We start from the raw sequence: 19,144 nt of genomic DNA on the forward strand, positions 1-19,144 counted from the left end.
GGAGGATCTAATATACATACACTTGAGCTTTGCCGCCATTTTATAACTTAGTAGTTTGATAATTCTTGTTTTAAAGAAAAGTCACCCATCATAGAACCCGGGTATAAAACAAAATAAAACAATAACACTTGATCCACTCTCAACTTATCTCCAGTCTACTTACATCGAGACTGAAGTTATCACGTCTTGTTAAAAGAATTCCTGTTATTGTCGTTTCATTGTCGAGTCACTCCCAGATTAATGTATGTTGTCCAGTTACAGAGTTGTTGACAATAAACAATTCTTCATCATGGACGTTAAAAATGAATGTAAGAGACTGACTTCGGTCAGCTTGCGGCTTTGATAAGCCAATGAGCCTTCTCCCCGAGTTCTTTCTTGCAGGAGGATCTAATATATACATTTCATCCTCAGCCTCTGACCCAGGTTGAATCGATCTATTTAAAGATTTATATGTAACAAAAGAATATGTTTTTTTCTTGAAATTGACTATCACTTAGTTTTACCCAATAGAAAACAAACGCACACTTGTAGCATCTAGTCTATGTGAAGGACGGAATTGAAAGTATTGTAATTTGACTTCTGAAAAGGTTTACCTTACAGTATCTTTAAAGATAACGTTTCCGATCCATCATTTCAGTAAATACATTAAGAGATATGATTTGCCATATTTCTATAGGGCCGTCGGTTTCCTTAGAAAATCGAGTAAGTATAGCTTAGAATGGATTACTTGGGGGTCGAGTTTGTATTCATCATTGTACTAACCCGATCAATAGGTTCATTATTTAATGTTATTCTTTACACAACCAAACCTTTTCCAAGTTTGGGAGTGGGGGTGGGGGTGGGGGTGGGGGTGGGGGTGGGGGTGGGGTGGGGGTGGGGGTGGGGGAGGGATTACCATAAGTAAGGCCAAAGTATAAAGAACACGGTTGTAAATCCAATTGTAACCGGAGCTTAAAGCTATCAAGCTTCGACGAAGTATCATATACTGATCAAACAGGTCACAATTGTGCTCCAAACAGCCGATTCCCGCACATTTTATTCATATAGAAAATGAGACAATGGAGCCACTGATTCCATATATATTACTTCAAATTCTAATTTGACTCTGAGCTGTTAAATTTTGGTAGACAATTATTTTGTCAAGGCAAGACATCTTTCCTGGTGAACTTTCTATTTATAACACTCCTTAAAACTTTTGCGCTTAAACTAATCTATTTTTTTCTGGTAAACTTGACAACACAAAACCCGATTGTAATATACTGGTCAATAAACTAAAATTTCTCTAATAAAAGGTTTTAAATGTCGATTATGACAAAACCTAAGGCTTTTAAGACTGCTCGTATGAGATTGTACAAGATACATAATTGTGTTTTGATCGTTTAATTAATTTTCCTTGCCTGTTGTAACTTCTGTAACTATTTCTTGTAAAGCTTTTACAGCTCACGTGATATCACATACTTAACGGTAAGGATCAATTCATTGTCATCTTTTATTATTTATAGGCTGTAACCCCGGCCTAAAATCAAATAAGTCATGTAAGCAAATAGTGCCACTCTAAAATAGCGAGATACAGTTCTTACAAATAAAGAGAACTCCAAACATGACCAGCAACCCAACCTTTGACCATGACTGTCACGACCCAGATAGGAAGTAGTGATACAATAGAAGTACTTGCCTGAGTGAGTCTGTATGCAAACTTACAATGTGTACATTCATGTATACGGTACATAACAGGCTAGTATGATTGTTTGCTAAGCGGTATAGGCTACTAAAATACAAGGAGTCAACTAACTGGCGTGTACAGTTTGTTCCATAACATACGTGTGCTTTACAGTGTACCGAGCCTCGTGATATAAATTATAATACTCAATCTATATCATACACTAACAATGGCAGTGAAGTTTTTGTTTGCTGGTGTCATCTTTATCATTTCATCCCTTGTAACGGTGAAACTCTGTGCCTGCTGGAGACACATGGGACTCTCGATACCCTCGTGTGTGTTGTATCTCGTCACTGGTATGTTACCATTCATTCTTAAGTGATACACTAGTTGGCGTCTTCAATTCTATATTCTTCCTTTGGGGAGGACCTCCAGACACCCTCCCTTACATGGGAGTTTGTTCCAACGACCGCATGGCCGCACCCCTCCTTTATAAAATCTCCGTTAATTAAAGCACCTTTCTTCTTGTATACTATACCATCCAACTAACAAGATACCAGGTACAATGGTCAGTGGACAGGTACGGTAAATGACTTTTATTGATTATCTTTCAGGGTTGCTTGCTCTTATTGGCATTCTCGTAGGTTGTGCGTTGATCTTCATCTCCACCCGACGTACCTCCAAACATCACACCCTCCTCTCTGCGTTACATCATTTTATCGTAAAGTATCACCGCCTTTACGTAGGTTCCCGGATGTTGAAGAAGTTCAGAGCTGCTTGCAAAAATCCAAGAGAGGCCCAGGAACTTCTCTTACAGAAGATCATCAAGACAAACAAAAACACGGACTACGGACATCAGTTTCGACTTGGTGAAATCCATTCCTTGGAAGATCTTCGTCAAAAACACCCGATTACTGATTACGACCATTACAGGCGATTTATTATTCGATTGTCTAAAGGTGAAAAGGATGTCTTGACCGCGGAAAAGGTGTCTCGTCTTATATTGACGAGTGGGACCACTGGGACAGGCAAAATGATCCCACAAGACGAAAATATTGTTGACAATTTTTTAATTCTGCTAGGTGCCTTTCAACATGAAATGTTTCCCGACATGCAGCCAATGCAGTCATTTTTTAGACTGCATGTCAACGCAGAGATCAAACAAAGTGAGTGTGGTATAACCAAAGCTTCGGCAACAGCTTTGGAGAAGCATATGATGAAAGGTAAGGTCGATTATGCAACTCCCAGTGATGGTTTCCTGATTGATACAGTGTACGAAGCCTTTTACGTACATCTCTTATTTGCTTTGAGAGAAGAACAGTTGGGGTCGGCTTTCATAACTTTTGCTAGCATTTTGATTGACCTCATGAAATTTTTGGAAACAAATTGGCCAAAATTAGTTCATGATCTTTCGAAAGGCACGCTTCACCAGGACCTAAAACTATCCCCTCAAATGAGGGCGACTTTGACGAGGGCCCTGGGATCTGGGGACCATGAAAGGGCAATGAAGGTCAAAGAAGAATGCGAGAAAGGATTCGATGGTATCATTAAGAGACTTTGGCCAGATGTTCAAGTCATTTCTGCTATTGATAACATCGGTATTCGAAGTTACATGAAGTCGAGCTTTGGTAAAGGTAAGTCTATCCTTACTTCAAGTATATTATTCTTACTTCAAATTTCTTTGATTCAAAATTAAAAGAAACAAACCCAGACATCATCTTTAATTTAAAATGACAGAGATTTGGAGGAAGAACAACTACCCTAAGCAGCTAAGATAAATCCTCTTCTTTGTGGGAGATAAACTAGTTTAAAAGTCTCGTCCGAGTGATGTCATTTTGTAAATGTATACACGGAGATTTGGAAGAGGACAGTGACCTATACTCAAGATCATTGTTAAGTAGATTTTAAGTACATATGTATATGAGACAGGTAAGAGAGTATCTGATATCCTCGACTTTCTCCTTGCTCTTTTTATACTTTCAAGGTAGAATGTTAAATGTCTTGATACCGATACCAATACCACCATTAGGTTGTGTTAAGAGGCTCAGTATTTTAGATTCAGCATTTATAAAAGCAATCTCCATGACAAAAAAATTAACATTTATAATAAATAAAGGACAACATAAGACAAAATGAAGCACATGTTGCTCGATGAAATGTCCTCTTCTAAACTTGATCAATTTAGAATGAGTTAGGTAGATTTAAGTGCATATGTATATATGAGACAGGTAAGAGAGGAATGAAATAAATATCGGCATTCATAAAAAACTAAATAAATCATCCAGATAAGAGACACTTTTAAATGCCAACTAGCTCTTTTGCGGAGAGTCCGTGGCATGCAGCTCCATGTCGAGACTCCACTACCAACATGACTGTCATCACCAGCAGGACCGTAATGCAGGAACTGTTGGAGGGACTCAAACAATTTATGGAGGGGCGCAATACTCGTGTCCTAGAAGTTTCGCACATATGACGAAGGCGCATTTGGGAGGGGGCTGAGCAGTCTGCACGGCGGAGGCCAGGCAGGGGAAACCTATTGTCCCCGCCACGGGCCTGGGTCACTTGTTGATGATGATGCATGACCAATGTCACAACACAACATTAATGAGATTAATGCCAGGCTATACCGAACTTGGCAGTTCCTTGTTACACAACATCAAATATTTCATGTTGCTCCTTTCACAGGTATTGAAATATACTCAGCTATGTATATCTCTTCAGAGGCGTTTATGGGACTTAACCTGTGGCCTTTCGAAGATGGAACGTCGGAGTACGCCCTCAATTTGACAGAAAATGTGTTCGAATTCATCAAAGAGGAAGACATGTACTAAGTAGTTCTATTATTTCATTCAGATTAATTTAATCGCAGTGTCAAACGCTAGAAGGCTCACAAAATGTGATGATGTTGGGGCAATACATCACTGTTCTGACAAACGAGTGGTCACCTAATTATTCTTGCGGACCACAATGAGTTTTGTACCCGTAGATGACAGCTCAACAGAGGTAGAAATGGATGTTGATATTCTCCGTTGGAAGCAAGCTGTAGTGTGACTCCACAACCAAACCAAACCGTGTTGTCCCAAACGGTCCTCACAAACGAAACCTATTAATAAATTCTCCTTCAACATATGTATCAGGTTTGGGAGAGTTTCATTTATTTAATTAGAGATCAACTTCTTTTGATGCAACCCTCTCTGACGTAACTTCGCATACAGACCTTCTGTCTGCCTTATTAGGCGATTTCTCAGTTTATCGGGCAGATCCATATGTGGCTCTTATGGGATATTAATGGATGGAGACCTTTGTGAGCAATATGATCATGTAAATGTGATGGTGAACTCGTGAAGGTAGAAGATTCTCACCAAAAAAAAAAAAAAAAATCGGTTTAAAACTAAGAACTAATGAGATATAATTTTGTTAATAAGAAAGTTTTTTTCGTCAAACTAAGTATAATTTTTTTGAAACCAGACTGGTCAAGGACCCCAGTCAGTATTATACAAAAAGGCCCCGTCTGTGTTTATATCTTTTGCGAACCTCATTCATTTATGCAGACGGCACCGGTTATTTAAAAAAAAAAAAAGTTTAAATTATATGAATGTGAAAATGTACCACTAAACCGTTAGCTCTCTTGTCTCAGTGTTGTCGAGCAACGTATTTCAGATGATTACAAGGTAATTTTTGGTTGATGTTATTTTCGTTTTCAGGGACAAGCCGAATCCAAAGACTTACTTCGTAGATGAGGTTGAAGTTGGCCAGAAATACGAGCTCGTTCTCAGCCAGAAATATGGTTTTTACCGTTATCGACTTGGGGACCTCGTAAAGGTCACGGGATTCTACCAAAACAGCCCGAAAATTTCATTCCTCTACCGGTAAGAAATGCATTCTGTGCTGCACTAAGACGTGAGTGTGCAAGTGTCAAGGAGGTTGAAGAGCGTCCAACCCCCCCCCCCCCCTTTCCCTTCGAAAGCAGAAAAGACCGTAAGAGAATACGTACCGTAGTACATCAAACCTGATATTATTATCTTATTATATCGATGCTTTCGATGTTTCTTACTTGTATAACAGAAAAGCGAGTATCTTGAACTTAGTTGGAGAAAAGGTTGACCAGCACGTAATTCATGATTCATTGTCTGCTGCCCTCAATCCGTGGAAGGATCAAGTTGAGATGAAACATTACACCTGCGCAGAGAATGTTCTCGTCCCGGAGCAGAAAGGTAAGTAAATCGGTTTAATAGCCTAGTACTGACCAAGAGAAATCACCGAAGCTAGGTAAGCCTGGCCACGACAGCCTAACAACTTGATCTACTCTCAGCCACAGTCACCTTACACAGAGACTGTAACAAAGTATAATTATGACTCTTGAAATGCACTTCCTGTCGTCTATATCTTGTTAAAGTAATTTTATCACTGAAGTATATATGGAAGCCGATAGGTATGTTGGAAACCAGCAGTGAGTTGGCCTCAACGTGTCCGTTTACCCCTGTCAATGCTATTTACCACAAGTTAGGTATTATCAGTTCAATTTCAGTTACAGATGTTATGTCATCTCAGCGGAATCCAACAATATTATATGCCGGATTTGGCATGACGTCACCGCGATCCTTTTTATGAAGTTCGATTAGGCTAAGAGTCGATTGCAGTTAATATTTGGATATTAAAAACCAAAAACAGACAGCACAGTCTAGATGAGAACTAGTTACGAAAAAACGTACTTGGAACATATGGCCTCGGACATCATAGTTTTTAGCAAGATATACTGCCCATTCAGAAATATAAAACTGTCGATTCCTCATCTTTTCATAGATGTGACTGGCATACCAGAGATGGCCTCAGAGTGACTGTCATCGAGAGGAAAGAAATTTCTTTGAACAGTTTTTTAATATGCTCTCATATCGTCATATTTTATAGCATTATGGGGAGGGGGTCTTGGGTAGTTAAAAGTAAACAGTTTATGGGGGCATTTCTAAAATCAGATGTTACGAGCATTCGGAAGGATAGTTTAGGTCTTTAAAGGGAGCGAAGACTCGCACACAAAGAAATGTCTGATGCCGGTAATCTGACCTAGTTTCAAATGAGGTGAAACTGAAGTGTTAGACACCACCATCGATCCCAGAAAATACACACCCAGCTAACTTTTTTTCACAGGGCGACACGCGGTTCAATGCCTTTAAAGGGCGCGTTTTTTTAAATTCACAAATATATATCCTCTTTTTCAATGGTTGATAAGTACACCCCAAACCTAAGTGTAGTACAAATTACTGCCTAAGAGTAACATATAGTGGTGTAGAGGATGGAATGTCAGTATCGATGGAAGGCGTAACAAAGAAGTAAATAATTACGCTTGAAATGATACTCACATGTAAATTTACATTCGACAAATGAAAGAGGAACATATTCTAAGCATCCGGCTAACATTTCCATTACATTAAATTCATGTGTACCGTTTTCGAGTTAATAACAGTTAAAGTGACACGTTTTTGCAGCAGAAGTTGAACTTGAAGCAAACAGGTGTCATGTAATGGAACACACCGAGGGAATATTCTTCCTGGTAAGGATGAACGTGTTGGCTTAGCCAATGTTAGTCAAGGTGAAAGATGTAATTTTAAATAATTACATCAATTAAAACACTGCAGAAAAGAGGTGAACAAAAACGATTCCCTTCTTGCAAAAAAATATATATATATAACGTTTAGGTTACTGTATTACTCACCTGCCCATTACAAATAACAAAATACAACAGTGAAACGCACTAGTTCTGGCAAACAAAGTTCCGGCAAGCTAATTGATTGTGTCAAACTCATTGATGGCGACAACAGCACTCATTGGGGCTAACACCCGTTATTGGAAACGCACCTGTTGTGGCAAAGGCCTACTCAGTGCTTACAGCGCAAACACACTAGTCTTGGAAAACGAACAGCATTGTGGGAAACACCCGAACCTTTCGGCATTAGTAGTCATACTAAGGTTATGTGGCTGCTGATAAGCACCCCTCGTCCCTCCACCGCCCCCTCCCTCCACAAAAAGAAAAGTACCTTATTATGGCAGGAAAGTTCAGTTTGTAGATCATGCGCCGCATGTATTCTTGTGGCCAGAATCCCTTTCAAATATCATTTCCCCTTATAACGTCGTAGAATCAACAAGCAAGTTTCTTAAGAAGGCAACACAGTTTTAGTGGCTGACATTTTCTTTCACAGATTCACAGAAGCCAGGACTATATTACGTGTTCTTCCTGGAGTTAAAATCTAATTTCGGAGACGAGTTACCTGATGACTTGAACACGGAGATATTGGCTGAGGTAAGCGACTCTAGTGTCAACTTTACTGTTTATTAAAATTTAGTATGAGTGACAATGTTCTTTAGTTCATCAAACCCATTAATTTTAGTCAGTTTTTTTTTCTTCAGAAAAGTGTGCACACATATCATTTCTGAAAGGTCAGACATTGTCCCCATTATTTCAGGTTTCCTTTCAGATCCGTGAAGGTTTTCTATTTAGTCATTGTACGGTGAAGCTATTCCCTAACCGACGAATGTCAACACGGTTCATTGTCTTCCAAAGTAGGCACCAGTTGGTCGACGTAACGTTCGTTTGTTGTCCGTAGCCAATACATGGAAATCTGCTTACCCATACATTTTATGTAATTTGATAACATTTGTGTAAAAGTAAGAGGTGGATAACATCTGCTAACATGTTATACGTCAAATTTACTTTCATGAATTAAACATACAATATTATATAATAAATGCTAAAGGGAAGTATACAGAGCCGCTTCTTGTGCTTTACAAATTGAAGTTTTCCTGAGTTTGAATTCACAGTTTTGTTTTTATTTTTAACTTTTAGGTGATCCAGAAAAATCTCTACGAACGTCACGAGTTTTATCGCGTTTTCCACAACACTAAGCAAATCACTATACCGACGGTCTACTTAACCAAGGAAGGGGCGTTTACTGAACTTAAAGAATACATCCTAGCCAACAGCTCAGCCTCAAGGGCCCAGTTTAAAATGCCATTAAAATTACGTACAAGAGATATGGCCGAGGTTCTACTCGAACATTCTCTGCCTTAACGACCTATGTGGTTGCTGGTTAATTTGCATACTTACAAAATGTAGACTTAAGGAATTACTCTCAAAACCCAAAACAACATTTTTAAGTACAATTACTAAATAACGATGACAAAAGATAGGGGAAAAGCAATATTGATAAAACTTGTGTCTTTGTAGCGCTCTTCGTTGCTAACCTGTTCTACAGTGTCAATTAACACTTCATTGACTTCAAACACTACCAAAGCCCATACAGACTGTTCTGGTGTTTTGACTCTGGTTAAATTAGTTACAACCTCCTAGAAGTTGTCGTTCTACTCGTTCTACACATTCATGTGGGCAATTGAGGCAACCTCATTATATATGAGGCCCGCAAAACCTTTTGGTAAAGAAAGATGTGAAATACGTATTCTTTGTGGATTTGGTAGAAAGGCCTAACTACGGGACTACCTGCTGTAGTATATATTTCAACATAACAGATTGATAGATTGAAGCCTGAGGATTGTATAAAAAAAAGCAATGTGGCTCGTCAGATCAATTCCGAACCATTGTCCCTGCTTCCAAGTATCATTTCAAGTGTCGTACGGAGTAGGAAAACAACCAATGAATGTATGGGGCGGAATACATCCAGCGTGTTAGAAGTACGTTTGACGTCGGGATGAAGCAAGTTTGCATGGTTATGAAATATTACAGGGGGAAGCCTGAGACAATATTGAATCGTCTCGCGTGTGGAAGTTATGAAAATCCACACCCTCCTCGCAAGAGGAATTGGCACCTAAGTGAAAACTTCGTCATGAGAAAAATGCCGCCAATTGGCACTAAACAATCTAGGAACACCCTCTCCTAACACATAGGCAACCCCGCCCCTTAAATATCTAGCTATATCTAAAGTACTTTATCTACATGGAATGTTTATTATCATAGCTTATCGATGTATATGGCCTTTTAAGAATTTTCTAGCAGTTGTAAGATATCCGGAAAATATTTTGGACGAAATCGGTCTCATTTCAATTAATGATGAATAGTTTCAAATATAAATCATCAATTTTTGTTTTCAATTTTTATCCTCTTAGTTACATAGTAAGGACATTGGACATGTGGAATCATGAGCAAGGCTTCCAATCTAACAGATTCCGTAACTCTGTTGCTCTAGGCTAGACTAATATAGCAACGAAAACTACATCTTCGTATTATACGGATGGGGCTGAGAGAGTTAGAGAGACAGGAAAAATGCACTGGGGAGCCCCTCCCACATCGGTCCTGGATATTCGAGGTGACCGACCTCTTTAAGCAGATAATGATCTTTTTGCATTAATTATATATGATTTGCGCATGTGTCCATGGCATGGTTTGTCTATTATTAGGCACCTCACGGGCGCGAGGGGATACCGAAAGTTTCATAATCTCAGTTGTCAAAGAATGTTGGTAAGCCTCTCAGCATCCAGAAATTTCCATTCCATTATATATGAATATGCATAGGCTATTCCATCGTTTTAAGTGCTATGCAAAACAGACTACAACATCTTAAATCCAGACAGCTCAATTGATTAATATTAATCATTTTTTTTTTTTTGGCAGCATCAATTTCATTTTGTTTTTTGCGAAGAGTAATTCTTGTAAACTGGTACACTCAGCTGGAAGGGCAAGCTATTACAACGCAAAAACGTCATAGTAGGTCTATAACATTAGTTCACTGGGCACGAGGGGGGGGGGGGGAGTCGTTACACTATAGTCTATTTTTGCTGGCAGTCATTTTCAGATTTGTTACACCGCTTTAGTTGCTGCATTGTCAAAAACTGGTGCGGTCTCGAGTCATGACTCTACTCATGGTTTCAATATCCGCAAGACTGTATAGTCTACAGTGTACGCTTCAAGATCATAATATGATGAGGCGCGAGTTGGCTGACATTATACATGTTTCGTCTAATCAAGAATATGTTAAAGTGCTATCGACTGTATTCCTTTGTTTTAACGTTTGTTTTGACTAATGTATAAATATATAGCAAGAAGTCAAACAACAACTTGTCCAAAGTTTATGCGTCTATAGACCACTTTCCGGGGAAGGGATTACCGGGCTGCCCATACAACCCCTGGCAACCCCATGCGCAACAAAACTAAAAGAAATATAGTTACCCTAAAACAATGCATCCGTTAACATCTTGGATGTATACCGAACCCTCTATATGAAGGGATGTATAACATATTTCATATAATTTATTTGACCATTTTAACATTCCAGCCAGGGTGGGACACGGGCGGACTCACACTAGATACGGAACAAAGCACACACACACACACCAGGGGGTGTGTAGCCTATATGGCGTTCATGACGCAAATCTGTCTATCGGGTGTCTCAGGCTATAGATCTATATATGCCCAACCATGGGAACTGTTACCGCGGTAAATACTGGATATTGCTGTTATTGCCGTAACAAAGGTCCCCTTGTCAGCAATATTTCAAGGTCGTAACTTTCCTGCGCCAATTAATGGGAATAATAAAGCAAAACACTCCTGTCCAATCTTCAATTCATGGGCTTCCAACTATGTACCGTTGTATACATTAACTTTCATTATGTCGCCTTATAGTTTATATGTAAATCACACTGGATAGGCCCAGTTTACAATGCCATTAAAATAACGGACAAGAGAAATGGCTAAGGCTATATGCTCGAACATTCGCTGCCCTAACGACACATGTGGTTGCTGGTTAATTTGCATCATTACACAATATGGCAACATTGAAAGGGAGAAGGAGAAGTTATGGTTAAATGTTGCACTTGGGTTTCTTTAGAAGGACATGCCATGCCGAATAATGCAGGCTCCTGTAGGTGATCAAGAAATGGAAAGATAAAAGACGGCCTTTAAATTTCTTCAATGTTGAATGAACGTAGAAGCTTTTATTTATACCGCTATGCCATGGAGACTGCGACAACAGCACATTCCTGTGTTTGGCTACGATCCCCCTACCCACCCCCCCCCAAAGAAATACCCACAGCACGACGAGAGGAAGGAGGCACAACCACTTTGAAAGCGAACAAGGAGGTTGCTACTGTGGTAGTGAAAATTTGACCTAGAATGACTTGGAATAAACCAACATTCGCCGAAATATCCTTTGCGAAGAAGAAACTTCGTCTGCATTTGCTAGATGCGCGTTGCATGCCGACATAAGTTTGTTTTGAGGGAAATTGGTTCTCAGCTTGTGACGTCACTTTGAAGTTGACGTTTATAAGACTAAGTTTAAGTGAGTGAATTTCATTGGGATGTGTTGCAATGAAGAGTGGATTTTTATAAGGGACCGGAACGCAGTTGTAGTTTACAAGATCGATGTGACCTTTTGACCTTGATTTTGGTAAAGTGCATTGTGGGGGCAAGAGAAATAGGTTCCCAAAGAGAAAGCCATACCGTCTGTGACATGCACATGATTTCAAAGGTGGGAGGGCGGTGGTAGTGGGGGCGGAGGACAAAGGCTACCACATGCCGTACGGTACCGTCTGATATAAGTAGGGGCATGGACGGGCTATAGGTGTGGCTGTAGGCGAATGGGGAGTGTGGCTGTAGGGTCGTTGAATGCGACCCCATGTACGGGGGTATTGTGTTCCCCGCCCCTTCCCCCTTATAAAAGTTAAGAATTCAAATGATGCATTCTGAGGGATATTTAGAGTACCACAGTATTTTTTCCCCATTAGCCAACCCCTACCCACATTTATACCGAATAATTCAGTACAAAATCTTTCGTGTCCACAGTGGCAATTCAGGAATAACCCGAACGGTCTCACATGTTTCATTAACGCAGTGCTCTTTTATTTAAGTTACCTTTTGCGGAAACTTGTCACTGTTCCTGCTACGTACAATTCAACTCACGGTAACATACTTTAACATTAGGTGCGGTACCTTAATCTTATCATTATCAGCATTGTCGAATATGCAACCGCTAGACCTTCTATACGATTGTAAAACATTGAATAACCTACATAATGCCGTGTTAAAAGAATGTTATGCCCTCATTATCTGGAAATATCACTGAAAAACTTTCCATACTGACTTTGGGGCCATTAGCTATTACCGATCGACACCGAGAGACCTGTTAACACTGTTCCTTGAGGAGAATATATATTTTCTACTTTCTAATGATCTCCGAAGTTCAATAGAGTGTGGTTTTCACTACATCATTGCAAATTGTATTATTTGAGACAATATTTGGCAGAAAATTTTATTTTATTCCAATTTTGGAAAACTTTTTCTGCTGGAGATCTCGGCAACGACGTCTTGCGACGTTCGTTAGCCTACAAGATTGTTAGTATGGATTCTGCGACAGTGGAGAAATTAAAGGAGTGTAGCATCAGAGTTGCCGACAGTTCATATGAAGATACTGAACTTTTGTATGCTATCATGGATGATGTTGGTGAAGATGGAATTGAAAGTTGTGTGAAATCTTCAGGATGCTGGATAATCACATTAAAAGCATAGGAACAAGCTGATCTTATTTTGGACAGTGGACTCCTCATCAATGGGAATCAGTGTCATGTTACTGGTGTCAACAGAACGTTCCTAACTGTTAGTGTTTTTGGAGTTCCTTCATTCATACAGGACGAAGATCTAACAGGAAAACTTTGTGAGTATGGGTGTAAATAAGAGGCGAATGGAAATGAAAGACCTTCCCCAGATTCCCAAATATCGAGAACGGAATACGATATGTTCGAGTCACTCCCCGGTTCGAGTCACTCCCAGATTAATGTATGTCGTCCAGTTACAGAGTTGTTGACAATTAACAATTCATAATCATGGACGTTAAATATGAATGTGAGAGACTGACTTCGGTCAGCTTGCGGCTTTGATAAGCCAATTAGGCTTCTTCGCGAGTTCCTGCTTGCAGGAGGATCTAATATACATATACATATACATATGTACAGTTAGAACTACATGAAGAACACAAGAGCTTGCCTTACGCAATTAGAATTAACGGGATTAATATGAACTTAAAGCACAATGGTCAAACTAAAGTATGCAACTTGTGTTTGGAAAGCGATCATTTCAGGAGAAACTGTCCTAAACACAAATGTAAAGTTTGCGATGTCCAAGGGCACCGGGAAGCTAATTGCCCAAAGTTCAGATGCTTTAAATGCCAAGAACTTGGACATAAAAGCTTTAATTGTCCTGAGACGTTTGAGTATCGCCATGACAACACAGACGCTGGCTCGACCCTAGATACACATGAAACGAAACACAATATCAGTCTGAGGGATTAGTCACTGGGTCAGTTGAACAGGACGATCACGCTATTCAAGAAGCTAACGATGCCAGGGCACAGAAATCCGAACAAAACACAGATTCAACAGCAAAGAAGAACAATAACGCGACCTCCAGACACCCGAGTAATCCTAACCAGGAATCAAAGAAAACCCAACAACAACACAAGACGACATTGCCAACACATAGAGAAGAACAACGGAGAACACAACCCGAGACTGGATCTCAGCGGATGGAGGGGGCAAGCACACAAAGGGGAATCATCCAACCCCACAAAAGGCAAATATCCCTAGACGAAGACGGCTTTCAAACTATCAGACTAAAGAAGAAAACATTTATTCCTAATCTCAGCAGAGCGAGAAATGTCAGAACAAAGGATTCTTCAGCCGAACTTATGCAAAGATGATGGCGTTCATGTTATACATTTATTTATTTATAGCGATGCAAGCTGCAAAATACCTTGAAACAGGGGAGGAAGCTATCGCATGCAATTACTACGATATTGATTCACACAACAAGATGTCTAGCGGACACATATTGTCTTTATTCCACCATAATAGTCGAAGCCTTAACAAAAACTTAGACGACATTACTACATTCATGTCTCTATTGAAGGACGATTTCTCTGTCATTGGATTTACCGAAACCTGGCTTACTGCAGATATATCCCCCCTAATCCATATCAATAACTATACGCTTGTTGAAAGGCATCGTCCCGAAAGGAGAGGTAGCGGTGTTTGTTTATTTGTTAACAACGATTTAAATTTCAAACTCAGAAACGATATAAGCATTTTCAATGATTCTATTGAGTCATTGTTCATAGAGGTTGACATAACATCAGCAAAGAAAAATTATACCATAGGCGTAATTTATAGGCCTCCAAAAAGTTCACTGCATATTTTTCTGACACACGTAAACGAAATTTTAACCCAACTCTCGAATGAACGACATAGTGCGTACATTATGGGTGATTATACTATTGATCTTGCTGACAATATTAAATCTGCTGACTTTTTAAACTTACTATATGCCAGTGGATTTTTTCCTACTATTACCAAACCTACCCGTTTGGGTTGCACGTCTGCAACTCTTTTAGATAATGTTATAACCAATGATGACTGCAAACTAATAACTGGTATCTTTGTAACCGATCTCTGTGACCATTATCCAATATTTCTCCAAACTGCCATACACAAAAGTAGGCAAGGGGCCCTATGTATGTAAGGAACTACTGCAAAACAAATGTACAGAATTTCTTCTCAACAATCCGAGATGCTTCTTGGGAAAATGTTTCATCCCAAACTGATGCAAACATTGCCTATTCTATTTTTTATAACAATTTCAATGCCATATATAATCAATGCTTTCCAGAGCAATGCGTCACCAAATCTAAGAGACGTCGAAAGAGACACCCGTGGATTAGTGCAGGTATTCTAGTTTCTATCAAAAGAAAAGATAAGCTATTTAAAAGACATATTAAGAACCCGTCTTGTGTAAATAAAACTATTTATTCTCAATATCGCAATAAGCTCAATCATGTAATCAAATTTTCTAGAAAATTATATTTCAACCACAAATTTTATAATGCGAGGAGTTACCCTAAAGGCACATGGGATACCATTAACCAACTACTCCATAAAGGTCGTAAACAATCATCGTATCCCTCTTCTTTCAATGATGGTGACAAAGAGATTAACACCGACCATGATATTGCTAATAAATTTAATGACTTTTTCGTCAATCTGGGGCCATCACTAGCAAGTAAAACCAACCACAAACGTAAATCACAGGAATCTGTGAACATTGAGTTAACACTCATTCCATGTTTTCTCATCCTGTCAGTGAGGAGGAGTTGTTAAAAACAGCCTACTCTTGCATGAAACCCGATAAAGAAGCTGGATACGATGATTCTAAGCCTTGTATTGTAAGACAAGTTATCCTATTTATTACCAAACCATTAACCCATATTTGCAATTTGTCGTTCAATACCGGTATTTTTCCTGATATGCTAAAAATTGCCAAGATCATCCCTGTCTTTAAGAAAGGGGATTCAGAAAACTTTGAAAATTATCGGCCTATATCACTATTATCATGTTTTTCTAAAATAGTTGAAAGGCTTATGTATAATCGTATTTTTAACTTTATTTCAAAATATAACATTTTATGCCAGGAACAGTATGGATTCCTGAACACTCCACTGAGCTAGCACTAGCTGATGCCATTGACAATTTGTATAGTAATCTTGACAAAAATAGTACCTGTGTCGGGGTTTTCCTGGACCTCTCAAAGGCCTTTGACACAATAGACCACACAATTCTGCTTAATAAATTACACCGTTACGGCATAAGAGGAACCCCCCTAAATTGGATCGACAGTTACTTAGCAAACCGCTACCAATATACATCCTACAAAAATGCTCATTCCCAACCGGAGAGAATTCAATGTGGTGTGCCACAAGGCTCTATACTTGGTCCATTGTTTTTTATCCTATATGTCAATGACATTACCAATGTTTCTGATAAAGTTAAAGTTGTTTTGTTTGCTGACGACACAAATATTTATTTCGTATCACAATCGAGAACTTTATCTCATATTGAAGTATCAACTGAATTAGACAAGTTCAGCGACTGGTTCGCTGACAACAAATTATCATTGAATACTGATAAAATAAACTATATAGTTTTTAATACTTCTAAAAAATTTACATGGAATGCTGATATTACTATGGGTGGTAAACGACTACAACAAGTCAATAGTACTAGATTTTTAGGCGTATATATAGATCATGAACTTAAATGGTGTGACCACATTACAACTGTCTGTAAAAAAGTTGCAAAAAACACCGGTTGTTTTAGCTAAGCTTAAGCAATATCTGCCACAACACATTTTAAAGATTCTCTATCAGACATTAATCCAGCCACATATTACGTATTGTTGTAACATATGGTCTGGTACACCAATCTGAATCCCATTTGTATTACACAGAAGAGAGCAGTCCGCCATATAACACATGCCAAACCACGGGACCTCACAAATCCTCTTTTTAAGCGTTCTAAGTTGTTAAAAACTGATGACATTATTAGGGTTAACCTTGCTGCATTTGCTTATAAGGCATGAAATGGACTGTTACCAAATGCTTTTAATGACTACTTAATATGTAACAGTGATATTCATCATTACAGTACCAGATTTTCAGGCAATGTACATTATAACAGGTATAATTCTACAATGGGGATGTTATCACTAAGGGCACGTACAATCAAAACATGGAATTCTGTAACAGACGACATTACAAATAAACCTTCTGCAAAATCATTCAGAAGAAACTTTATTCAAAAAATTATTGCATCTTATTAATTGAACATGTTCATAATTTCTTATATATTTAGTTTACCTTTTCCTTTTCTTTACATGGAGTCCACTACTTTGTTAAACCATCTGAAGGCTTTTTAGAGGACTTCCTAACACATTGTATATATTCACGTGATAAAACAAATAAATCAATCAATCAATAGGTTCATTATTTAATGTTATTCTTTACACAACCAAACCTTTTCCAAGTTTGAGGTGGGATGTGGAGGGGGGGGGGGGTGGGGGGATTACCATAAGTAAGGCCAAAGTATAAAGAAAACGGTTGTATATCCAATTGTAACCGGAGCTTAAAGCTATCAAGCTTCGACGAAGTATCATATACTGATCAAACAGGTCACAATTGTGCTCCAAACAGCCGATTCCCGCACTTTTTATTCATATAGAAAATGAAACCATGGAGCCACTTTTTCCAGACCTGCTATATATTACCTCAAATTCTAATTTAACTCTGAGCTGTTAAATTTTGGTAGACAATTATTTTGTCACGGCAAGACATCTTTCCTGGTTAACTTTCTATTTGTAACAATCCCAGAAACTTTTGCGCTAAAAATAATCTTTTTTTTTCCTGGTAAACTTGACAACAAAAAACCCGATTGTAATTCTGTTGGTCAATAAACTAAAATTTCTCTAATAAAAGGTTTTAAATGTCGATCATGACAAAACCTACGGCTTCTAAAAACTGCTCGTATCAGTGGCGTAGGAAGGTACTTTTGAGTGGGGGGGGGGGGGGCTGAAGACTGATGGCCGGCCTGGGGGCGAATTTTTTTTTCCCAAACAGGTTTGCAAGTGTGCGTAAATAGTCGTTCATGATTGGTCGGAAAAGTTACGTCATCACCATAGAAACCTTCACTTCGAGGTTCTGCATCCATTTGTTGCAACGAAGATATACCCGTTCAAAATTACCCGTAGCTTTTCGTACATATATTTAGATATGTTTGGAATTGGTTTAGACATATTTAGCACACTAGTATTGTATGATCTACTTTGATCGAAGTTTTCTGTGAAGGCGGCGATAAAATCGCACAGTGAAAGTTTCGTACAGGGTACATCACACATGCGCTGTAGGCCTATATGTATTATAACTCTGTACACAGTGCAATGACGGAAATATATCATACTATACACTATACTGTTTTGCGTATATTCACTCAAGACTCCTGAACTCGCGTCGTGAAGTTGCTTTTAGTGTAGGCCTACCCATTCCACGAAACGAATTCTGATTTCAATAGAACGGCTCACGAATCTTAGATAACGTAAACACGAACCAAATAGAATGTAGCGTATATGTATCATAAGTGAGGTCAACATGTAATCCAAGCATTAAAAGTAAAGTTAGGGCGTTTGAAGGGAAACCCCTTAACTAGACTCAATCAAGTGTCAGTGTGTAACTCAGTATATGTCTTCGAACTTCCAAGCGATGGTTATTATTTATGCTGACGACACGAGCAATCTGATTGGCTGAAAACTCCGTAATTGCAAACCTGTTTGGGAAAAAAAATTCGCGGCCTGGGGAGGGGTCTAAGTGAAGGGGGTGTCCCCTCCCCTCTGGATTTTTTTTGCATTTCCAGGTGGCCTCAGATGCAATTTGGTGCAATATAGCACACTTCACACTTTATCATTTATTGAGAAATGAAAAAGGGGTTTTCTGACTTGCGAAGCGGGGGGGGGGGGGGGCGGAATGATACTTCCGCCACCCTATATTTTTCACTGCCCCCCCCCCCCCGATCCTACGCCCTTGGCTCGTATGAGATTATACAAGATATATAATTGTGTTTTGATCGTTTAATTTTTCCTTGCCTGTTGTAACTTCTGTAACTATTTCTTGT

General features: G+C 39.0%; 1 protein-coding gene across 1 annotated transcript; it reads left to right on the forward strand.

The window, feature by feature from the left end:
* The first annotated feature begins 1,209 nt into the window (after positions 1-1,209).
* LOC139963367 (uncharacterized) lies at positions 1,210-10,705 on the forward strand. Its single transcript, XM_071964050.1, has 7 exons — positions 1,210-2,016; positions 2,275-3,294; positions 4,346-4,484; positions 5,365-5,529; positions 5,726-5,874; positions 7,855-7,955; positions 8,499-10,705. The coding sequence occupies exons 1-7, from the start codon at positions 1,890-1,892 to the stop codon at positions 8,721-8,723; spliced, it is 1,926 nt and encodes a 641-aa protein (XP_071820151.1). The 5' UTR covers positions 1,210-1,889; the 3' UTR covers positions 8,724-10,705.
* Positions 10,706-19,144: the final 8,439 nt, after the last annotated feature.

The sequence above is a fragment of the Apostichopus japonicus genome, chromosome 22 (assembly GCF_037975245.1).
Source record: "Apostichopus japonicus isolate 1M-3 chromosome 22, ASM3797524v1, whole genome shotgun sequence".
NCBI classification, from domain to species: Eukaryota; Metazoa; Echinodermata; class Holothuroidea; order Aspidochirotida; family Stichopodidae; genus Apostichopus; species Apostichopus japonicus.